The 23,165-nt window shown below is 39.7% G+C and overlaps 6 protein-coding genes across 6 annotated transcripts; 2 read left to right on the forward strand and 4 right to left on the reverse strand.

Annotated features, from left to right (window-relative positions):
- The first annotated feature begins 8,353 nt into the window (after positions 1–8,353).
- Positions 8,354–9,016, forward strand: LOC106315104. Its single transcript, XM_013752874.1, has 2 exons — positions 8,354–8,831; positions 8,892–9,016. The coding sequence occupies exons 1-2, from the start codon at positions 8,354–8,356 to the stop codon at positions 9,014–9,016; spliced, it is 603 nt and encodes a 200-aa protein (XP_013608328.1).
- Positions 9,017–13,349: 4,333 nt separating this feature from the next.
- Positions 13,350–15,718, reverse strand: LOC106315105. Its single transcript, XM_013752876.1, has 3 exons — positions 15,681–15,718; positions 13,757–15,401; positions 13,350–13,664 (listed from the first exon to the last, which is right to left on the reverse strand). Exons 1-3 carry the CDS (start codon positions 15,716–15,718, stop codon positions 13,350–13,352), a joined length of 1,998 nt encoding a protein of 665 aa, XP_013608330.1.
- Positions 15,719–16,639: 921 nt separating this feature from the next.
- On the forward strand, positions 16,640–18,698 carry LOC106317694 (putative L-type lectin-domain containing receptor kinase I.10). The gene has a single exon (XM_013755466.1). The coding sequence runs from the start codon at positions 16,704–16,706 to the stop codon at positions 18,696–18,698; it is 1,995 nt and encodes a 664-aa protein (XP_013610920.1). The 5' UTR covers positions 16,640–16,703.
- Positions 18,699–19,137: 439 nt separating this feature from the next.
- Positions 19,138–19,733, reverse strand: LOC106317475. Its single transcript, XM_013755287.1, has one exon. It carries the CDS (start codon positions 19,714–19,716, stop codon positions 19,255–19,257), a length of 462 nt encoding a protein of 153 aa, XP_013610741.1. The 5' UTR covers positions 19,717–19,733; the 3' UTR covers positions 19,138–19,254.
- A 192-nt stretch (positions 19,734–19,925) lies between these two features.
- Positions 19,926–21,032, reverse strand: LOC106315737 ((R)-specific enoyl-CoA hydratase-like). Its single transcript, XM_013753550.1, has 4 exons — positions 20,947–21,032; positions 20,460–20,734; positions 20,221–20,336; positions 19,926–20,130 (listed from the first exon to the last, which is right to left on the reverse strand). Exons 2-4 carry the CDS (start codon positions 20,724–20,726, stop codon positions 20,025–20,027), a joined length of 489 nt encoding a protein of 162 aa, XP_013609004.1. The 5' UTR covers positions 20,727–20,734; positions 20,947–21,032; the 3' UTR covers positions 19,926–20,024.
- LOC106315736 (adenylate kinase isoenzyme 6 homolog) lies at positions 20,991–22,304 on the reverse strand. Its single transcript, XM_013753549.1, has 3 exons — positions 21,975–22,304; positions 21,518–21,663; positions 20,991–21,416 (listed from the first exon to the last, which is right to left on the reverse strand). Exons 1-3 carry the CDS (start codon positions 22,182–22,184, stop codon positions 21,224–21,226), a joined length of 549 nt encoding a protein of 182 aa, XP_013609003.1. The 5' UTR covers positions 22,185–22,304; the 3' UTR covers positions 20,991–21,223.
- Positions 22,305–23,165: the final 861 nt, after the last annotated feature.

Consider the following 23,165-nt stretch of genomic DNA (forward strand, 5'->3'; position numbering starts at 1 on the left):
GAATCAACGAAATCGTTGAATCCGTAAGTTCTTTTTTTAAAAGTTCAATTCATTTATTTCTTGATTTAAATTTGTAAATTTGGCTATTTTCTATTTCAGTCGGTTCCAAAGAAGAAGGGACGTTTGGTCGGTTTGGGTCGTCGCACCCGGTCGGTTCCTCCTTCTTCTGCACCACCGCCTTTTGTTGATCCAAAAGTACTTACGGCTCAGTTGAAGGACAAGGATGATCGCATATCTTTGTTGGAGACCCAGATGGCGGCTCAACAGGCGGGCTATGAGGCACAGAGTAGGCTGAACCAGCAAATGATGGAGATGATGCAGAGGATGTACCCGAACGAGGTGTTTCCGGACGTGCCAGACCTGTAGTTTTTTTTTTTCCAAAAACTCGGAATGTTTTATTTTTATTTGTAAAACTTTGAATATTTTCGAATTTAAATTTAAATTTTATTTTTAATTTTAATTTTAATGATTTCAATTTTAATTTTAATTTTATATTTTCAAATTTAAATTTCAAAAATTTTATTTTTAAAAAAAAATTAATTTTTTTTAAATTCCGAGGAACGGGGTTCCTCAGAATATACCGAGGGACATGTTCCTCGGAATATACCAAGGGCCCCCGTTCCTCGGAATATACCGAGGGCCCCCGTTCCTCGGAATATACCGAGGGACATGTTCCTCGGAATATACCGAGGGATATGTTCCTCGGAATATTCCGAGGGACACCGTTCCTCGGAATTTTCCGAGGGACACGTTCCTCAGAATTTTCTGATGAAAATTCCGAGGAACATTTTGTCGGAACTTCCGAGGATTGGACCATCGGAAAATCCATCGAAATATCCCGAGGAAGCTCTCCCTCAGTATATTCCAAGGAGCTTTCCGACGAACAGGTGGTCCTCGGATTTCCTCGGAATTCCGTCGGAAAATTCCGAGGGATTTCCGAGGAAAAATGAATTTCCGAGGAGTTATTTTCGAGGACTTGTTTCGTCGGTATGTCGTCGGAATAACGTTATTCCGACGACATACCGACGATTTTTTCCCTCAGTATGTCGCTGTTTTCTTGTAGTGAGGTTTCTTAAAACCTAAACCTAATTTTTCTTTTCTTCTCAAGCCACCGCAGCTTTCACGCCGCCGTCGCTCAACCCTTTGTCGCTAGTCTGTGATCACGTCTATCACGTCTGAATCCACAGTCACCCTGCTGACCAACCCGGCTGATCCTCAAACAGCCCTACTTGCCGTCAACATGACTGGTATTAACAAGCTGGCCACCACGAACTACATGTCGTGGAATCTTCAGCTTCTCTTGTTTCTTGGAGGCCATGATCTCTCGGCGTATATTGACGCCACTGTTTCACCTCCGTTGCCAACAATAACCGTTGAGAACAAGTCTGTCGTGAATCCCAAGTTTATCTCATGGGTTCGACAGGACAAGCTCATCTTTGCTGCTCTCCTTGGCACCATCTCCACATCTCTTCAAGTGCTTGTTACAAGTGCCTCTACAACTCGTGAAGCTTGGGAAATGCTCGCCAAAACATATGCTACACCATCACGAGGACATGTCAAACAGCTGAGAGACCAACTGAAAAAAGCTACCAAGGGAACCAAAACCATCGATGAGTATATGCAGTTAATGAAGACCAAATCAGATGAACTCTCTTTGCTTGGCAAACCAGTGGACTATGAAGACTTGCTTGAGTTCATTATTGATGGTCTCCCTGATGAGTATCCATCTCTGTGTGAAGCCGTTCACAACCGTGAAACACCAATTTCTTTCGAAGAGTTTCATGAGAAGCTTCGCAATCGTGAAGCAACAATTCTCTGTAGTCCTCAGATATATGAACAGCCAACGTTTCCTGTTACTGCAAATGCTACCAACTTTTGCTCTCACAAGAACAACAACAACAACTGGCGTAATAATCAAAATCAAAGGAACAACTACGATAGCCGGTCTCAACATGAACAACGTGACTCTGATCCACGTTCCTCAGCATCATCTGAACAAAGGCGTCCTAACCTTGGGAGATGTCAAGCTTGCGGAAAACAGGGACACAGCGCTCAACGTTTCTATCAGTTCAGCCTTGTCCAAAACCAGCCACGTGCTCATGTAGCCACTGCATCTCCTGCACATGAGACTCCCTCCTGGATTCTCGACAGCGGCGCGTCACATCACATCACATCTGATCTCAATGCTCTTGCCCTCCACGACCCATACTCTGGTTCTGATGATGTTGTTATAGGTGATGGATCTGGTCTGTCTATAAAACACACAGCTAGGCTCTACATCTCTTCCTACACCCACCCGTGATTTACAATTGTCTAACGTTCTTCATGTTCCTACTATGTCAAAGCATTTGATATCTGTTTATCAGTTATGTCGTGAGAATAGCGTTGCTGTTACGTTTGATCCTTTGATGTTTCAGGTGAAGGACCTAAGCTCAGGGACACCAATAACGCAGGGAAAAGCTGAGCATGGAATGTATGAGTGGCCTCGGTTTTCTTCAAATTCAGTTCCTTTTCAAGCTTTTTCTAGTTCTAAGTCTTCCTTTTTTGATTGGCATTCTCGCCTTAGGCATCCTCATCTTGATCCTTTGAATAAAACAATCACAAAGTTTCAGTTACCATTATCTAATAAAGCGCTTTCTACTATGTTTTGCAAATCGTGTTCTCTCAGTAAGAGTCACAAAACTCCCTTTGGCCAAAACACCATTCACTCGTTTAAACCACTTGAGATCTTGTATTCTGACGTGTGGACCTCACCAGTGCACTCGTTTGATGGGTATAAGTATTATCTAGTACTAGTTGATCATTTTACTAGATATACTTGGTTTTACCCTTTGAAAAAGAAGTCTCAAGTTCTTGAAACCTTTATCAAGTTCAAAGCTTTAGTCGAAAATAAATTTCAAAACCGCATTATCACCTTGTATACAGACAATGGTGGTGAGTTTATAGTTATGGCAAATTTTCTGTCGACTAATGGGATTTCCCATTTGACCACACCACCTCATACTCCTGAACTCAATGGGATTTCAGAGAGAAAGCATCGCCACATAGTTGAAACAGGGTTATCCCTAATGATGCATGCTTCTCTTCCTGTTGAATTCTGGAGCTTTGCTTTTGCCACTGCGGTTTATTTGATCAATCGTTTACCATCTTCGGTTCTTGATTTCCAACCTCCATTTGCTGCTTTATTTCATGAAACACCAAACTACCATAAACTCAAAATCTTTGGCTGCCTTTGTTTTCCGTGGTTACGACCATATACGGCTAATAAACTAGATGCTCGCTCTTCTCCTTGTATCTTTTTGGGCTATTCATTACCTCAGAGTGGCTATTTTTGCTTTGATCCAGCCAGCTCTAGACTGTATGTGTCTCGGCATGTGGAGTTTCATGAGGACATTTTTCCGATGTCCACTAACAAACCAGACACCTCAACATCAAGTGTGTCTCCATCGGAACCCTCCACTGTTACTCCACTAACCGTTTCCTTTCTTCCGTCTCCACTCAAACATTCCACTGCTCCAATGGTCTCTGCAACAGCCCCTGATACAGGTCCTTCACCGTTGTTGGCTGAGCCAGAACCACCGCAGCCTGCACCTGCATTGGAAACAACATTGGCGGAGACACACCAGAGCTCACATGAACCAAACTCAGAACATATGGCTCCTGTCTCTACAACAACACAGCCGGTCAATACACATCAAATGGTTACTCGGGCTAAGAATAACATCTCCAAAGTGAAAACTAAATTTTCTCTTGCTGCTGTCAAAGTTCCTTCACAAGAGGTTGAACCGGCTAATTATCGTCAAGCACTCTTGGATCCAAACTGGAATTTTTCCATGACTTATGAGTAAAATGCCCAAATCAAAAACAAGACATGGGATCTCACACCTCCAGATCAGGTTGACAATTTGGTGGGATGTCGTTGGGTCTATCGTATAAAACGCTTACCAAGTGGGGAAATTGAAAAACGAAAGTCACGTCTTGTTGCCAAGGGCTTTCATCAACGTCCAGGTATTGATTATTTCGAAACATTCAGCCCTGTGATAAGGCGTGCCTCTGTTCTCTTGGTTCTCAGCCTTGCAACTTCTTACAATTGGACGCTACGTCAACTGGACGTGAACAATGCCTTTCTCCAAGGTTCACTTGATGAAGTTGTATATATGGAACAGCCACCAGGATTTGTGGATAAAGACAGACCACACTATGTGTGTCGCCTAAATAAAGCTATATATGGCGTGAAACAAGCCCCAAGGGCCTGGTACAATGCTCTTCGTAGAATCTGGTTTTGTTAATGCATTGGCCGACACGTCTCTATTTATTCTTCAGGCGTCTGGTCTGGTCATCTTTGTACTTGTATACGTTGACGACATTATCATCACGGGTAATTCCTCTGCTCATGTTCAAAAGTTCATTGATCTTCTTGGTCGTCGGTTTTCTCTCAAAGATCTTGGTCTACTAAGTTACTTTCTTGGAATTGAGGTCACACGGACAACAAAAGGCTTGGCACTCACTCAAACCAAGTATATCAGTGATGTTCTTCGCCGAGTCAACATGCTTGATGCAAGTGCGGTCTCTACACCAACGGCTGATAAACCACCATTGACGAAGCATTCAGGTACTTCTCTTCATGATCCTACTGAATATCGAATGGTAATTGGTAGTCTTCAGTATCTTCTCTTCACTCGCCCTGACATTGCATTTGCGGTCAATAAGCTCTCTCGGTACATGCACAACCCTACTACTGATCACTGGATTGCTGCTAAAAGAATACTACGGTACTTGTGTGGTTCTCGTGACCGTGGGCTGTTCTTCTCTGCCGTTAATACACCTCAGCTTCATGCCTACTCCGACGCGGACTGGGCTGGTTATAAGGATGATTACTCATCTACAGGGGCACATCTAGTGTATCTCGGTAAGCACCTCATTTCCTGGTCCACAAAGAAGCAAACCACAGTAGCTCGTTCGTCTACAGAAGCTGAATACAAGTCTGTTGCAACTACCGCTGCTGAAGTTCAATGGATAATGACTCTTCTTCGGGAACTTGGTGTTAAGCTCAGTACTACTCCTGCTATCTACTGTGACAACATAGGAGCTACGTACTTATGTGCCAATCCGGTTTTTCATTCTAGAATGAAACATGTGGCGGTGGACTACCACTTCATCCGTGGACTGGTTCAATCGGGAGTCCTTCGCGTCACTCATGTCTCTGCTGCAGACCAGCTTGCTGATGGCCTTACCAAACCTCTCCCACGAGCGAGTTTTGTTTCTCTTATGAACAAGATTGGACTAAGCTTAGCTCGTCCATCTTGAGGGGGCGTGTTAAAGGATACTTTCCGATATTGCAAATCTCGTATATTCTCTCTTTAAGAGTATTCTAGAACCATATACTCTTGTATAAATAGCCATGTAAACCTTCTTCCGTTATATACAATAAATAGCCATGTAGTGGTTATCTGTTTCTCTCCAATATTAGCTTTTGTGATATGAGTATGTTGTTCATGTGACGATGTATTCTCCTGCAACTGTTGAGCAGAATTAGGAATATCCTAAAGGTAGGACTTAACGATAGTTTCCATCAGATGTCATATTCATCATCTAAAGAACGTTCGTAGGTGTCATGCATATGCCAGGCTTTCCTAGGCTTCTTCCTTTTGGTCTCCCAGATAATTGTGTCCAAAATCATCACTAAACACCGGAAGGTCAAGGCCATGTTTAAAATATGTTATTTTCTAAATAGTATCTTTTGTCTGCTTCCATTTAAGATAGCTTCAAGTTGGTGCATATTATACTATTGTTTCAGGGTAGCTCCATATTATAGCAGACGCGGTTGTCTACTCTGATTCAAGTTGAGATCTATCTTGAATATTTTTGAAAACTAAACCACGTTTTGCTTGTTATTAAATAAACTAAAATAGAAGCTCACATTTTATTTTTGTTCATTTGTGTATCATGCTTGAAAGGTTACAAGATGCATTGTTTTGAGGTGAAAGATTTGCACCTCAGATCCGAACTCTCTCTGCTTCATCGTTAGTGATGTCTTGTTGGCTGCTTCATATCCTGATTATCTCTTCTCTTCATCTCATCTCTCCATCAAGTCAACAAGAGACAAGTTTTGTCTATGAAAACTTTAGCTCCCAAGAAAATCTTTATTTAGATAAATCTGCAAAAGTACTTCCCAGTGGATTATTACAGCTGACAAGCGCTTTAGACCACCAAATCGGCCATGCTTTCTACAAGAAACCAATTCAGTTCAGTTCCTCTGGGCCAGTCTCCTTCTCGACGCATTTCGTGTGTGCTATGGTTCCTAGGAAAGGTATTGAAGGTGGTCATGGCATTGCCTTCCTAGTATCTCCTTCTATGGATTTCTCCCACGCACAAGCAAAGAGATTCTTGGGGGCTTTCAACGCGTCAACAAATGGATCTCAGGTTCTTGCTGTTGAGCTTGACACTCTTTGGAACCCTGAGTTCAAAGATACTAAAAGCAATCACGTGGGGATCGATGTGAATAATCCTATATCTATAGGAGTAGCTCCGGCGTCCTACTATTCTGACATGAACAGGAAAAACGAAAGCATAAACCTCTTGAGTGGAAAGCCTGTACAGGTTTGGGTGGATTATGACGGCACTATGCTCAATGTCTCGATCGCACCACTTAAAGTCAAGAAGCCAAGTCGGCCTCTTTTGTCACATCCCATCAACCTTTCAGAGATTTTTCCGAATAGAACGAAACTGTTTGTTGGGTTCTCTGCAGCAACTGGGAACGCAGTGAGTGGTCACTATATTATTTGGTGGAGTTTCAGTACAAGCAGAGGATCACTGCAGCCACTTGATATCTCAAGACTTGTTGAAGTTCCTCATTCTTCAGCTCCACATAAGAAGCTTCCTATTATTCTGCTTGTTTGTCTAACTTTTGTGGTTTTCTCTCTTCTTGCATGAGTTTATTTGCGCCTAAGTGTTTAAATGTTATTCAAACATGAGAATAAATAATGGTAGTGAATGAGAATATGTTACAAAATTTTCAGTGACAAGACTTCCTTAGCAGCTGTTGAAATTGTCACGTCGCCAACAGAAGAGTTTTAGTCCAATTTTTACAGCATCAGTTACAAGACTTCCTGATGTACATTCATATCAGCAAACAGATGTTAGTAGCTCTCAAGATTGTTGTGTAATCTGTCTCACTTGTTCCAGTATAATCAGTTTGTCCCTGTGCAAAATGTCTATCCACTTAATGATTGATTATAAACATTTAGTTTATTTTGCCTCTCTCTGCTTTACCAAGTGCAGAAATGAGATTTCTCCTGAGGCATTATGATTCCTCGAAACATGCTGGTCAGATCAGATATCAAATGACTCTCTGTTAGAAGCTGTTTTGGTTAATGAGCCAGAACTGTGTGTGGTAATGAATCAGAATATGTATTTGTGGGATTTGGGAAAGAGATTCGGTGTACTTAAGGAAAATACGTATGGTTTTATTGAAAGAGTTTTAAATTGTTAGAATTGGAATGTATTGGAGAGAAAATGTTAAAACAACATATGATGTGACGATATGATAACTGTCACACCTACAAATGACGACAAATGTAGTAGTAACTGAACCTGACAATAGATGTGACAAGTGGCTAATGATGTGTGTATTATGTCAGCCATTGATTTACACAATGTAGTTTATATTAAAATGACTATTGCATATATGGGTGGATATTTCACTCCAGATAAACTTATACTATTCGATCCAATACAAAAACAAACAATCTAAGAGCAAGTGCAACGGCGGTCCATGTCGGATCCTTAGCGCTAATCCTTAGCTTAGGGTTAATATAATAATATTAATTATCTGTGTAAACCTAAAATTTGTCCCGTCGAGAAAGATTTTAAGGGGCTGGTCCTTGAGTATGTGTCCTCTTCTAACTGGGTGGGCGTCGGTTTGTGTTTCGTTGGGTCAAGCGAGAAATCTCATTCTCGACCGAAACCGTAGAAAAAAAAAATCGTCCCGAAAGAAAGGTGATATCGGAGGCGATTCATCTCTGTTTCGTTTTCGGTAAATTTTTCTCTAAAATCGTTGATTTTCGCTTAATTAGATCAGTTATCTTCTCGTTTCCTCTCAATCGAGTTGGATAATGGGGGTTTATATCGATTTCTTTTAACGATTGAAATTAGGGTTTTAAAAAAATTTGGGGATAAATCGATTTGGGGAGAGGGTGCGTTTGTATATAGGGTTTCAGATCGATTTTGATTTCAATCGGAAGCGGATCTTCTCTTTTTTTCTTACCGTGAAGCAGGACACAACCGTCTATGGAATGACTACTTCAGCGAACATTCAACATTCACGGCACATTTTTTCAGACGCCGGTTCCGCATGAATAAGGATTTATTCTTGCGTATTGTGGTGAGCCTCTCGGAGAACATTCGATTTTTTAGACACAGAAAAGATGCAACCGGGAGGTTAGGTCTTTCTCCACTACAAAAATGTACGGCGGCTATTCGTCAACTTGCTTACGGTACGGCGGCTGACTTGGCAGACGAATATCTCCGAATTGGTGAAAGCACGGCACTTTCGTGTTTACACCATTTCACTGACGGAATAATACAGCTATTCGGAGATGAGTATCTACGAAGGCCGACAGCAGAGGATCTTCAACGATTGCTCGATATTGGAGAGAAACGCGGGTTTCCTGGGATGGTTGAAAGCATTGACTGCATGCATTGGGAATGGAAGAATTGTCCAACCGCTTGGAAAGGACAGTACGCACGTGGATCAGGAAAACCGACCATTGTCTTAGAGACTGTGGCTTCACAAGATCTTTGGATATGGCACGCTTTCTTTGGTCCGCCAGGTACTTTAAACGATATTAATGTCTTGGATCGGTCTCCTGTTTTTGATGACATTTTCCAAGGCCGAGCTCCCACGGTCGAGTATGTGGTCAGCGGACACAAGTATAACTTGGCCTACTATGGTATATATCCCAAATGGGCAACCTTTATCCAATCTATCACAAGCCCTCAAGGTCCTAAGGCATAATTATTTGCTAAAAAACAAGAAGCAACCCGCAAAGATGTTGAACGGGCTTTTGGAGTATTGCAATCTCGATTTGCGATTGTGAAGAACCCGGCTCTTTCATTGGACAAACAAAAGATAGGGAAGATTATGAGAGCATGTATCATACTACACAATATGATAGTCGAAAATGAACGAAATGGATACATTCGGTACGATGATTATGATTTCGAAGAAGAAGACGTTACAAGAAGTTCACGGGTGGGTAACGACAGGCCTACAAATATCCATAATATGCTCGGCATTCAGGATGATGTTCACGATACCCAGGCACATCATCGATTGAAATATGATTTAATTGAAAATATTTGGAACAAATTTGATGATTCATAATCATGTTGTATCTTTATATTTTATCATCTTATAAACCGCCGTGTTGTTTCTTTATATTTAATCATCTTTATATTTAATCATCTTTTTATTTAATCATGTTATAAGTAAATATTTTATATTTTACTTTCTAAAATAATAAAATACATTTAATATTTGTTTATTCATAAGGACTCCAAACTGAGACTCACCATTGGACTAAACTTTTGGATTAGGATCCTTAACTATTAAAAAAAAAATAATAAATAATAATAATAGTTTTATATGGCTAAGGACTCTGTGGTGAGTCTCACTCACCATTGCGGGTGCACAAACAACCATGCCAAACCAACACTACAAAAAAATCTTTCATTCTTAGCAGGAGAAAACCGCTATCATATGCATGAGATAGCGTATTATGAACCGCTATGTCTGCTCCAGCTATAATAGGTTCTCCCCTATAATAACAGTTTTTAAATGCTATTATAGTGACGTTACATGATAGCAGTTTTACTTGATGCTATTATATTGCGACATTATAATAGCAGTGTTTCCGCCTGCTACATTTCTTATTTCAATAGCATAACCCGAAGGCTATAATTGTTTCTCATATTGCACTATACTACAGCGTTCAATAGCATTACTCGAAGGCTGTAATTGTTTCTCATATTGCATTATACTACAGCGGTTTTACAGATGCTATTAGTTAATTGTCAGTTTCTCATAGCTCTTAAGATTTGTTATTAGACCACAACCTGCTCGATTTATATTGAACAACCCATATTCATACATTGAAACACACAAACAGAAACATTCATTGAAAAGAGGTACCATACTACAAGTCTCAATCCGACACATTACTAGTACAACAAATTCATAAGTGCATCACTTAGTCTTATCCAAGCAGAAAGAGAAGTACATTAGACCTGATAGTTAACAGAAGATCACTTTCTCCTTTGGCCATGCAATACAGGTGCCAAGTGCATCTCCCATACTCTCAATCTCATCAGATGGCCGCCAAACCTCTGCCTTATTCACCTTCACCACATCAATCCAGACCTTAACTCCATTAGGTCCCAAGGGAACAAAGTGAACTGTTATGTCCGGGTTGTCTGAAGCCCAACGTCCTTCTGCAACCACTTGCCTCTTTCCTATAATGGACATTAGCTTGCATTTCTGTTTTTCTTTGGGAGCTTCATTTTGAATCTGGCGCTACAATGTTCGCAAGACAAACCAATATATATATATATATATATATATATATATATATATCTCAGTGATATAACAAGAACAAACAGCTACTTAATACCATTTAAAAATGTACCTGTGATCTTCGAAGGGGAGAAGGTGTTTGAGCTTTATTAAGGTTGGATTTTGGAGAATGATTGCTTGATTTAGAACCTGGTGATGCAGAACACGTAGCAGATTTTGCAGGTTGTGCTTTAGGAGAAGAATCTTCATTCTGAAGAGGAGATCTACGGCTTGGTGACTCTGTGTTGTTTTCGAACACACACTTATCGGCAGGCCATGCTACAAACTGCTTAACAGAGTCCCTAAGGTAAGTCATCTCAGGGCTAGGTCTCCACAGAAATATATCAGGAACATGAACCACATCCACAAAAACTTTGACTGCATTTGGTCCTAGAGGCAGATTATCCACCAAAGCTTTCGGTTCTTGACACTGCCAACGGCCTTCAGCAACAATTTTTTCATCAGTAGACCACGGCGATAAAAGTTTACATTTGTTCAAAGAAGTGGAATTCGGACTCTACCATAGAAAGACAATATAAACATGTTAATCAAAACAGCCACATAAACTGAAATAATACAATAGACAATAATAAATCTTACCCTGAGAGGAATGTCTTCAGTAAATATCCCCTCGTTTGACATAACACATTTACTGGCAGGCCATGCAATCATCTCCCCAACCGCATGCTCAACAATAAACATACCAGTAGCAGGTCTCCAAAGAAATGCATCTGATTTGATTGCAGTCTCCACCAATACTTTCACAGCAAGAGGACCTAAGGGGATGTCATTGACAAAGTCCTCCGATTCAGATGAAATAATACGTCCTTCAGCAACGTTTTCATCCGAACCAAACCAATCAACCAATACACACTTAGGTTGTGCCCTTTGGTTAACACTCTACATGAAAAATATTATTTCAAACCATCTGAAGCTACAAAGCAAAAAACTAGCATCAAAAAATGAACATAGATTACATACTCTTCCTCTTGCAGTAGCTGAGTTTTCCTCTATTTCAGCTTCCTGTATCCAAAAACAAAATTTCAGATTCATTACACTCAGTCTCCGAATATTATAGATATTTTTGATTATAGCTCACCTGTTTCTTAAGTCTAGCAAGCTCAGATTGCAACTCACAGACTTTGTTCTCCAAATGATATTGCTTCTCTGCCATTTCTGCCATAAATTGTTTCTTCACTTGAAAACAAGCTAACTTCGTCTTTCCAATGTTTCTACCCATTGCCCTCAAATGACCAGGATGATCAGGTCCTAACAGAGCTGTAAGCGGATCCACGGTTGGATTTGTTGAATTGCTATGACTAGCAGTATCAACCAGATCAGCTGCCTTTTTCTGGCAGGATAAGAACATGTTAATATGCTGCTAAAGAAGAAAAACAATTTGAAGCAAAAAATTGAACAACTTACAAACTTCTCAGCTGCTACGGTATTGACTGGTGTACCATCCTTTTTTGTGCGCGACTTGACCCACACCTTTAGCCTATTAACTGTAGAAGGATCCCCACACTCTTTTTTCTGATGCAAACAACAAAAACTATTAATATGGAAAAAGTTTAGTGATCAAGTATTAAGGGAAAGAATAGCACCATATCTTCAGCCAGCCTAACCATTCCTCTACGGCTACAAGTGTGGGGTATTTGTTTGCTCCTCCTCTCCTTGTATGAATCACTGACAACCTAGCATACATATATATAGTGATTATTATGCTTTCAATGCAGAAACTGAAATACATTTCGTATCTTTACCTTAAAGGCTGAGCTAGTTTTGCACTTCACAAATTTACGCCATTCTACAGGATTAACATTCTTTGGTCTCAGATTCATCCTTTCTTGGTTAGTAGCTTTACTCTTTATCTGCGTGACTAGTCTCGATTTTGAGGCTCTCCATAAGCATCCCATCTGCCTCAACACAACACTTTTTTGGTAATCTTCATCAAGCTCGAATCTTGCCTACAGTCACATACATAGAAACCAATATTAGATAATTGAATCAACTCAGTAATTGTGATGTACATAATATTACCTGAATAGATTTCCATAGAACTGTTTTTACTTCTTCACTGACTTTTCTCCAATCTTCAACTGTGACAGGTACATGTTCACGCACTAAAGGACCTAAGTATGAAGACAATTTCACTGATCCAGGACCAACAGGTTCTCCCATATCATTAAAATCAACTCTTTCTCGAGCATTTGGATCTTTTGCGATGTGCTTCATCTTTGTTGGTCCTCTATGCTTCTGCTGCTTAAGTTGAGATGGATTATTCTCTTCATTCAGTTCCAACTCACCTTCTACTTCTTCTTGCTCGTCTACCTTTTCAGGCTCTTCCTGATCAGACCTTGCAGTTTCATCTCCTTTTTCAGTTTCTTCTCCCTTTTGAGGCTCTTCCTCCACGTTTGCCTCTTCAGAATTTGCACAATCTGCAGGTTGTTCGGACTCTGGTGTAGGTGCATTCTCTTCAGGGTGTGGTTGGGCATACGTTGTACAAATAAATTCCACTTCGTCATCTTGCTTCTTACTTGGCTTCCTTGTTGCTTTCTTCGTTACTTTTTTCGTGACATTCTTTGTGACCTTGTTCATATCTTTAGTCGTATCTCTCTTAGGGCGGCCCATATTAATTCACCTGAAACAAATAACACTTTCATTAGTACACAGACTGAACAAAAAACATAGAAAGCCAAACACACAGCAGAAAACACAGAATGGACACAAAAAAAATTCATCCTAAAGGCAAACACACAGCAGAGAACTTTGATATATTTGAGCAATATCCATCAGGTCCTTTGAAATCAAAAAGACGCTTACAGAAGACTTTCTTTTCAGACTTTGACAACGACCAAGGTGCTGCTGGCAGGTACGTTCTTTTTCCTTTGATGCTGGGGTGAAGATCCTTCCTAATTCCAAGATGTTCCAGATCTTTACGAGTATTGAGTCCATCTTTTGATTTCCCGCAGTGCAGTAATGTGGAGACAATGCTATTTCCCACATTTCGCTCTATATGCATGACGTCCAGGTTATGCCTTACGGGCAGGTCCTATTAAAATCATAAACACACAAAACAAAGTCAGATAAAGCTTTCTTGATATATATTGAAAAAGCTACAAACTGTTAAAATATAACACATACCTCCCAATATGGCAGTTCAAAAAATATTGATCTTTTCTTCCATCTAGATAACTCCTCAACATTAACTTCATCTTCTTCCTCTGGCTCTGATTCACTGGAAACATCTTCCACAGTTTTTTCTTCATCGACAATGGCGGTCCTTTTCCTCTTCATCCCAGATTTTTTTCCATTCCCAAAATTGTTGACATAGTTTTTTAGATTATTGGATATGTCATGACCCGACAGTATCCTAGACTTTCTTCGATGTTCAGCTTTTCCATCAAACCAAGTCTTCTTTATCCGATACCTATGCGTTGGTGGGAGACCTTTTCTATGGGACATGTAAACATGTTTCCTACAGAACTTCATCCACATACTATATGTGTCCTTCCCGCATACAGGGCAGCCCATTTTCCCCTTCACTTTGCAACCAGCTAGATTTCCATAGGCTGGGAAATCACTAATCGTCCACAAAAGCATTGCCTTGAGAGTAAAAACAGATTTACTCACCACATCATATGTCGACTCTCCAAGGCTCCACAACTTGTTTAGATCCTCTATTAGAGGCTCTAAGTAGACATCAATGCTGTTACCAGGCTGCTGTGGACCAGGAATGAGCAAGGTGAGCATGATATTCTCCTTCTTCATACACAGATTTGGAGGCAGGTTGTAGTTTACTAACAACACAGGCCAACAACTGTACTTACTGTTCTGCATGCTGAAAGGATTAAATCCATCAGTAGATAATCCCAGTCGAATATTCCTCTCCTCAGCAGCAAATAAAGGATGTTTGTCATCCATTTGTTTCCATGTCACTGAATCTACAGGGTGTCTGAGTTTCCCATCAGTGCTACGGTTACTAGCATGCCACCTTAAGTTTTTCGCCATTTCCTCAGACCTAAACATCCTCTGCAGCCTCGGAATGATTGGAAAGTATCTTAATACTTTTTGCGCGACCCCTTTCTTGACCTCACCAGTCTGCATGTTTATCTTCCACCTTGAAGCCTTGCATTTGGGACAATTATCAAGCTTCTTCAACTTTCTTCTGAATAGACAGCAATCGTTGACACAGGCATGAATCTTTTCATAACCGATACCGAAAGTCTTCAAGAATTTCTTCACATCGTACATTGATGAATGAAGCACGTTCTCCTCAGGTAACATCTTCGGCAATGTCTCAAGTAGATCATTGAAGCTCTTATCAGACCAGCCATTCTGAGTCTTCAATCTAAACAATGACACGATGGCAGAGAGCTTGCTATGGTTTGCACAGTTTGGATATAATGGTGTTTCGGCATCTACTATCTTTGCCAAGAACTCATCTTCTTTCTTGTCTTCTACCTCTTCCATCTCACAGAAATCAGAACAGCCATACTTAGTCTCAGCAGCTCTGTATAACCCAACAATCTCTTCGTTTAACTGATTTCCTTTCATCCCTACTTCAGCCTCCACTGAGCTCAATTCTCCGTGATGATACCAGTCCTTACGCCGCTTGTAATCCTCATCCATTCCACGTCTCACAAGATGATCAACTACATTAATGCCTGAATGACGATCAACATTGCGACAGTCTTTACAAGGGCAAATGATCAACTGACTATCTCCTCTAACAGCAGAAACAGCTCGGACAAAGTCCCATGCACCCTTTTCATAAGCAGGATCAAGTCTGCAGTTAAGAAAATCATTAAACTCTCCAATCTCAAGAGACACTTTACATATATATATATATATATATATATATATATAGATCGAGGGAGATCGAGGGAGATCGAGGAATCGAAACAGAGATGAGACGAGGGAGTTGAGATGAAGGGAAAATCGAGTGGAGATGCTCGAGTTGAGATGCTCGAGTTGAGATGCTAGAAGAGATGGTCGAAAGAGAGACAGAGTGTTTTGTTTTTTTTTTGGTCTCCTTTTTGTCGATTTTTTTTAACTCTACTTATACTGAATGCGGTTTGTTAAGAGGGAAAGGAGTAATGACATTGGCGCTCATGTTCTTTTCATCTAAGTATTCGCGGTATAAGTGATTTTCGATTACTGCTCAAAAACTTTTGCCAAATAACTGTGTTTAACTGCTATTAATAAAAACCAAAAACACAAATTTGGGTCTCCATAGCACTTTAGTAAACACTGCTATCATATTGTGCTATCAATGAAAGATTTTTTTGTAGTGCAAAACACTACTAAATTCAATAAACAAAAGTTCATATTTTCTTTCTAAGAGCATGTTTATCCCTAAGAAACCCAACTTAGGTTTTAAAAAAAAAAATTAAAAAGCAAACCAATCGCGGGCCGCCACGAGTGAGTGGAGTCCGCGAACAATGTAAGAAACTCACTAAAATCGGTTTTTAATTAGTAGTTTTTGTAACCGATCCTTAAGAATTTTGTGGGGGCCCAAGCACTAAGAACCTCACTAAGGACCCCGGATAAACATGCTCTAAAGCAATAATGATGAAATCGAACGTAGAACTTTAGTGCCTTGCAAAGCAAGTAACCTCTATCTACAAAAGACATTTCTTTTTGGTTTCTGCATAGGGAAAAGGCCCAACGAAATATGTAAAGTACAGTCTTTAAGGATTTTTTGGGTCAGCAGATATAAGCTAGCAGCTGGCTCTGAGTAAGATCTAAGACATAGATTAGAGTTTAATCTTTTGTTTGACCCGTTATCACCGTTTCTAGCTACACCCACATGCAGTGTTGCGTAGTTTCACTGGGTTGAACTTGGGTCATTTATGTTAAAATATTATCTCAAATGAAGCTTTATTGTTAGTTTATTATATTGTAGCATTATTGAAGTCCAGTTTGTAAAGGGGGAAAGAAAAAACGGTGATGCTAACTAATATTCCCTTTGGATAAACAAACAATACTTTACACTAAAACACAAAGCCTCACTTCTTTCTTTGTTCCTTTTTCCTTCAGGTTATGTTCTTCAACACAGATCCACACTATCTCTTATTCATCATCAGCAATGACTTGTAGATTGCTTCAGATCCTCATGATCTCTTCTTTCCATCTCATCTATCTATCAACTCAACAAGAGATAGAGTTTCTCTACGACAACTTTCACAAGCAAGAAAATCTTTACCTTGATGGATCTGCAACAGTTCTTCCCAGTGGATTATTACAGCTCACAAACGCTGGAGATCATCAAATGGCTCATATTTTCTACAAGAAACCAATCAAGCTCAGTCCTTATAAACCACTCTCTTTCTCAACACACTTCGTTTGCGCTCTGGTTCCTCAGCCAGGGCATGAAGGTGGTCATGGCATGGCCTTTGTAATATCTCCTTCTACAGATTTCTCGCATGCAGAATCAACTAGATACTTGGGGATCTTCAACGTGTCCAAAAATGGTTACCCTTCTTCTGATGTGCTTGCTGTTGAGCTCGACACTATTTGGAATCCAGATTTTGAAGATATAGACAAGAACCATGTGGGGATTGATGTCCACAGTCCTCTCTCTGTAGGAATAGCTTCAGCTTCTTACTATTCAGACATAATGAGGAAGAACGAAAGCATAAACCTCCTGAGTGGGAAGCCAATACAGGTGTGGGTGGAATATGAAGGCACTTTGCTCAATGTCTCAATGGCTCCTCTTGAAGTTGAGAAGCCAAGCCGGCCTCTGCTGTCACAATTCATCAATCTTACAGAAGTGTTTCCTAATAGTTCAAGTCTTTTCGTTGGATTCTCTGCTGCAACAGGGACAGCTACAAGCTATCAGTATGTTCTTTCTTGGAGTTTTTGCACAAACGGAGGATCTTTACAGATTCTTGACTTGTCAAGACTCCCTGATGTTCCTCCTCCAAGATCTGAGCACAAGAATCTTTATCAGCTGTTCATAGTCTTGCTTGGTTTTGTGGCTACCATGGGGTTAGGTGTTCTCATAGGAGTGTATCTTTTCAGGAAATGCAAGTACGCAGAAGTGACTGAGGAATGGGAGAAGGAGTTTGGTGCACATAGATTCTCTTACAAGTCACTATACAAAGCAACAAACGGGTTCAGCAAAGATGGGTTTCTTGGAAAAGGAGGCTTTGGTGAAGTGTACAGAGGAACTCTTATGCTGAGCAGAGAGATAGCTGTGAAGAGAATGTCTTATAATGGTGATGAAGGTGTGAAGCAGTTTGTGTCTGAAGTGGTGACCATGAGGTGTTTAAAACACAGGAACCTTGTTCCACTTCTTGGTTACTGCAGGAGAAAGCATGAGCTTCTTTTGGTCTCTGAGTACATGCCCAACGGTAGTCTTGACGAGCATTTGTTTGATGATCAGAGACCAGTACTTTCTTGGCCTCAGAGGCTTGTGATCCTTAAAGGGATAGCTTCTGCTCTTTGTTACTTGCACACAGGTGCTGATCAAGTTGTTCTGCATAGAGATATCAAATCTTCAAACATTATGTTGGACGGTGAGTTCAATGGAAGGCTAGGGGATTTTGGTATGGCGAGGTTTCATGACCATGGAGGGTATGCATACCCAACAGGAGCCGTTGGAACTATAGGGTACATTGCGCCGGAAGTGATCGATATGGTGGCTTCCACTGGAACTGATGTGTATGCCTTTGGTGTTTTCATGCTTGAAGTGACATGTGGGAGGAGACCTGTGGAACCACAGTTACAATGCGAGAAACGGCTTCTGATCAAATGGGTTTGTGAGTGCTGGAAAAGGGATGCTTTGCTTGAGGCTGTTGACCCGAGACTGGGAGATGAGTTCTTGCAAGAGGAAGTGGAGATGGTTATGAAACTTGGTTTGCTATGTTCAAGTACTGTGCCGGACTCGAGGCCTACGATGGAACAAGTGGTTTTATACTTAAACAACAGCCTGCCTTTGCCTGATGTTTCACCATATACTGTGGGGGTTAGTAGTCATTCTTCGGTTTTGATTGATGCAGCCTCTCTTGTAGCTTCAAGTAGCTGGTCAGCTTCCTCGAACTCTTCTTCCCTGGCCAAAAGCTCCCCTGCAAAAGAATGAGCCGTGGTGACATACATTGGATTATAAGATCGTTAGTCATAGGTAAACACCAAATGTACATATAGAAGAAAGCAGATCTTCTAGCTTTCAAGATTGTTGTTTGTATCTCTCTCACTTTGTCTCGGATCAATGAATTTGTCAGAAAGTAACGTTCAGTCTTATCCCTGTTGGTTTAATTTGTATCTTCTTGTTTTCCTTTAAAATGAATATAAGCTTTCAACCACCATCCTTTTTTTTTATCTCATAGTGGCTATAGTCTTCATTTCAAGAAGCTCTTTAGCACCATCAGCCTCTCCTCCATCACACAATCACATATGGAAAAACTAAGTAAAAAGGAATGTGAAAGTGAATCTGTGTAGTCAGTGTGTGTATTCGTTTAGCTACCTACTAGTCCACTTGTTAATAGAGATTTAAATATGAATTATAAAATAGCAATTACTAATGGAAACTTACAACGGAAATATTGTAAGCACTACAAGTTTCAGATCATAGTCTTTAAAGAAAAGAGAAATGAAAAAAGAAGCAAAACAGAACAAGAAGAGAGTTTAGTCACATTTTAAGAAACAGGTGATCCATTTGCAAGAAGTTTGGAGTTGTTTCTTCCTTCAATCTCCAAATGAGTTGAGTTTGGACTTCTTGGAATCACAATCCTAATCTCGATCTCACCCGCGTCGCCGTTCTTGAGAGCCTGGCCGGACGAAAGAGGAGATGATGGAGAAGAAGAAGAGATAGTGACGACATTAGTGGGATGATGATTCTCTTTAGATGATTTTGGTGGCCGAACAACCCACATAAGGTTGTAACCTATACTCTTATGCAGTAATATGACAGCAGAAGTGAGAAGAAGTTGGATTATCCAAGGTATGGTCATGAGTAACGTTCCGCATATAGAAAAGAATTTGGTGTAACCAAAGTTGTGTTTTTTTGTGGTGGAGAGACTGAAGAGAAGGATTCCAACTAGTGTTATCCAGAGAGAATGTGAGATGATTGATCTTAGAGGGAGTCCTCTGTTTTCCATAGTTGTTTTCGTTATCTTTCTTCTCCTCCCAATTGGGAAAGAGTCGTATATCTTTTTGTAGTTAAAGACTATTAAGATGTTAGTTAGAGAAATTAGTGGTTTTAGTTCATATATTATCTCAACGTAAATTTTTTTTTCCTTAGACAAATTCAGTAAAAGTTCAAATTTAAATATTAAAAATCTTGAATATCAAAACAATATATCACGGCAAAGAATCCTCAACAACTGTGAAAAATATCAAAAGGATATTGGAAATGAGAAAAACAAAAAAGTTCAAAGAAACTTGCGGACCTTGGAAGATCTGTTTTCTAACTTGGTTGTAGCAACTCGAGGCTTGGTAAGATTGCAGTAGCTTCACCATCAAGAACAACAAGTTCATTGTGATTCTTGATGCATTTGGTTGAGAATCGGACACTGAGAAAGTGAAATGAGGATCTAGTTATGACATAGAATAACAAATACTACTAAAAATTTGTATTCAATGGGTTGAATAAATTAGCTTACATGTACTTATTCTTGGTTTCTCTTAATGCTGTGGCTTGTACCAGACCGAGAATTTCATCCCCTATATAAACTGGTGATCTGAAATGCAGATTTTGAGATACATATACTGCTCCAGGCTGCAACAAATACCAACAAACATTCAGTCATGTTTCTCTAAATCTGTATTAGCCAAGCACTATTGGTCTATTAGGACATGTAGAAATTAATAAATGCAAACTAGTAAAAACAAGAGAACTTACGAAATGGGAAGAGATAATACGGGGAAACATGGAAGACACAAGCATTCCATGGACAAGGCGATTATCGAATCCGGCTTTACGGGCGAGTTCTTGATCGAAATGAAGTGGGTTCCAATCATGGCTCACCTCAGCATAGCTCTTAACATCTTCACTTGAGTGCACTCTTGCTTCTCTTAAAATATCTCCAACTTTAAGAGTCTTTGAAGTAACTGATGAGAAACACCTCGAAACAAGGACATTTCTCGGAAGAAATGTCTGCGCCAGCATCGCTTTACCTGAACAATCAAACAAAGAAAAAAAAGTTCACGAATTATATCACATACTCTTCTTCAGTGGTAACTTGTTCTCGTTGAGTCATTTTGTCGAACAGCTTCTAGGCGTGCAGTTAAAATATGAATCATATACTAATCTTATAATCAAAATTTCCCAGGAATAAGGAAGACCAATAGAGATTAACTACGTAAAATGAGAGAAAAAACACATATACACTTTGCTTCTTCAAGTTAACTCTAGACGTTTGAGCTCAGGCTGTGATTAAACTGAGTTACGTACTAGTGACTAATACCATACAACATATGTCACTCTGAACATTACAACATGATGGGGGAAGATAACATAAGCTTTCTTTTAATCAAAGGCAGCTGCATTGTCTTTCAGAATATTAGTATACAAATTGCAAGCGTGGCCGACACAGAACCCATCAAAAGAAACTAGTAAAAGCCGAAGCTTGTAAAATATTAAAGATGCATTGTCATCAACATTTCTCAGGGCTGCCAGTGCCAATGCCATGTGGTAATCCATTCCGTCAAACTTGCGACATTGTCAGAGATATCTTCGATTGTGTCACTTTGCAGCGCGATGACAATCTCCTCTTGGTAACTATCTCTAGCTTCTTCGAGCAGGACTTGGAAGATCTCGCACTCGATGTTGTTAGTAAGCTTGGTTCCCGAATAACCCCTGGTTTGATTCGATTTGATTTGATTTGAGGACAAAACCAAAACATGTTAAGAAGCCAGACAACACTTTCGATGAATAAAGGATTGGGTTTAGATTCCGACCTCTTGGTTAAACGATCATACAAGACAGAGTTCTCAGTTTGAAGGACGACAACACGATCAAACCAACGCTCGGGAAAGAAGTCACAGCCGTGGTAATCTACAATGACACCTCCTCCTTCCATTACATCTTCAAGCTCATCACACACCTGATCAAAAGTTACAAAAATACAATAACAGCTAAGACAGACGAGAGCTAATGATTCGAATATGTTCAATAACAAGTTTTATCAAAAGATATATCCATTAGATAATAACCGAAACCATCCAGCTTCAAATCAATTTTCGATATAAGATAATAATAATAATAATATAAGCGTCGGTTAAAGGAAAAAAAAAAAAAAAGCAAACTTTCTACTACAATAGAAAAGTAAACAAATTGAATTCGCTATCTGATTAGAGAATTAAGCTTTAAGTTAAATCCACCCGAAGTAGCTGAAAGATAGATGAACAAACTCACCAGGTCTTCGTTAATGACGTGGCACTCGAACTGATCGTCCCAACCATCGTGCAAGTTCTTCTCTTTGACCAGATCTCCGACGCAGATGTAACGGAAGTTCGTGGCCTCCGCCAGAGCAGAAGCCGTCGTCGATTTACCGGTACCGGGAGTCCCCGTGATTAGTAGGTTCGGCCTTGGGCGCCTCGTCCCGTTGTTAGCTCCTTCCGCCATGCTCACGATCCTCTCTGTTAGCCTTAAAAGAGTTTTGGCTTCGCCGCCGGCGTAATATTTGGAAGGGGAAGAAGAGGAGAGGAGAGTAGGGTTTTTTTCACGAGCCTAAAGGTGTGTGAGTGAGTCCCTCACGGCCGTCAAACTGATTCATGTAAGATGATCTAACGGTGTTGAAGTTTTTTGAGAAATTTTATCTTTTTTCTTTTTCCAGGTCACAACTCCCAAATTAAAATAATACAATTAAATCAAAGTGATTTATACTGATGACATATTTTGAGTTTTTATCACAACTAAACTATACGCCACTCTAAGATACTTGTACACTCACTAATTATAGCCTAGAACAATCAATCATCAAATCATCAAATCATCAAATCATCAAATCAAAGTTTTTCATCAAGCAAGCTCGTAAAATCACATTTTCTTACCAAAACTATAAAATTATGTTTTCTACCCAAAACCACCTCATCATGTTTTCTTGTCAATAGTGCAAAATCCACTAAAACCGTAAAATCATGTTTTTCATAAATACCGCAAAATCACCTTTTTTCCCGTCAAAATCATAAAATCACATTTTCTATCAAACCGCAAAAAAAAAAAGTATTTCATGTCAAAACCACAAAATCACATTTTCTCGTTCATAAAATCAAGTAAAGATTAAAACTTCAGTTTTGCAGTTTTGACAGAAAACATAATTTTGCAGTTTTAACGAAGAAGACTTATGATTTTACAGAAATGGCAAAAGAAACATAATTTTTGTTTTAGCGAAAAAATTTTTTTGTGGTTTTGATAGCTATGTTTTGTGTTTATCGGCTACTGAAATGTGCAGACTCCTATGGGTACACATATATGTTAGTTACTTAGTTATGTTGAGATTAAACAGTATTCATTTCAGTCCATCAATATGTATCATCATTTACAAAAATTACACAAAACTACAGTCATTACTAAATTCTGTATAACGATATACTAGCATGTCTT

The sequence above is a fragment of the Brassica oleracea genome, chromosome C9 (genome assembly GCF_000695525.1).
Source record: "Brassica oleracea var. oleracea cultivar TO1000 chromosome C9, BOL, whole genome shotgun sequence".
Taxonomy (NCBI): Eukaryota; Viridiplantae; Streptophyta; class Magnoliopsida; order Brassicales; family Brassicaceae; genus Brassica; species Brassica oleracea.

Bases quoted from the DNA above. Each gene is read 5' to 3' on its own strand.
- LOC106317694 (XM_013755466.1), top strand. From the start codon at position 16,704: ATGACTTGTAGATTGCTTCAGATCCTCATGATCTCTTCTTTCCATCTC.
- LOC106317475 (XM_013755287.1), bottom strand. From the start codon at position 19,716: ATGGAAAACAGAGGACTCCCTCTAAGATCAATCATCTCACATTCTCTC.
- LOC106315737 (XM_013753550.1), bottom strand. From the start codon at position 20,726: ATGCTGGCGCAGACATTTCTTCCGAGAAATGTCCTTGTTTCGAGGTGT. The intron at 20,337-20,459 runs GTAAGTTCTCTT...TATTTGTTGCAG, and splicing joins GTATTATCTCTTCCCATTTC to CCTGGAGCAGTATATGTATC. The intron at 20,131-20,220 runs GTAAGCTAATTT...TCACTTTCTCAG, and splicing joins GAAACCAAGAATAAGTACAT to TGTCCGATTCTCAACCAAAT.
- LOC106315104 (XM_013752874.1), top strand. From the start codon at position 8,354: ATGAATAAGGATTTATTCTTGCGTATTGTGGTGAGCCTCTCGGAGAAC. The intron at 8,832-8,891 runs GTACTTTAAACG...ACATTTTCCAAG, and splicing joins CGCTTTCTTTGGTCCGCCAG to GCCGAGCTCCCACGGTCGAG.
- LOC106315105 (XM_013752876.1), bottom strand. From the start codon at position 15,718: ATGTCATTACTCCTTTCCCTCTTAACAAACCGCATTCA. The intron at 15,402-15,680 runs GTATAAGTAGAG...TCTTAACTGCAG, and splicing joins CTCTTAACAAACCGCATTCA to ACTTGATCCTGCTTATGAAA. The intron at 13,665-13,756 runs GTATGTGTTATA...TGATTTTAATAG, and splicing joins TTGAACTGCCATATTGGGAG to GACCTGCCCGTAAGGCATAA.
- LOC106315736 (XM_013753549.1), bottom strand. From the start codon at position 22,184: ATGGCGGAAGGAGCTAACAACGGGACGAGGCGCCCAAGGCCGAACCTA. The intron at 21,664-21,974 runs GTGAGTTTGTTC...ACTTTTGATCAG, and splicing joins ACGTCATTAACGAAGACCTG to GTGTGTGATGAGCTTGAAGA. The intron at 21,417-21,517 runs GTCGGAATCTAA...GAATCAAACCAG, and splicing joins TATGATCGTTTAACCAAGAG to GGGTTATTCGGGAACCAAGC.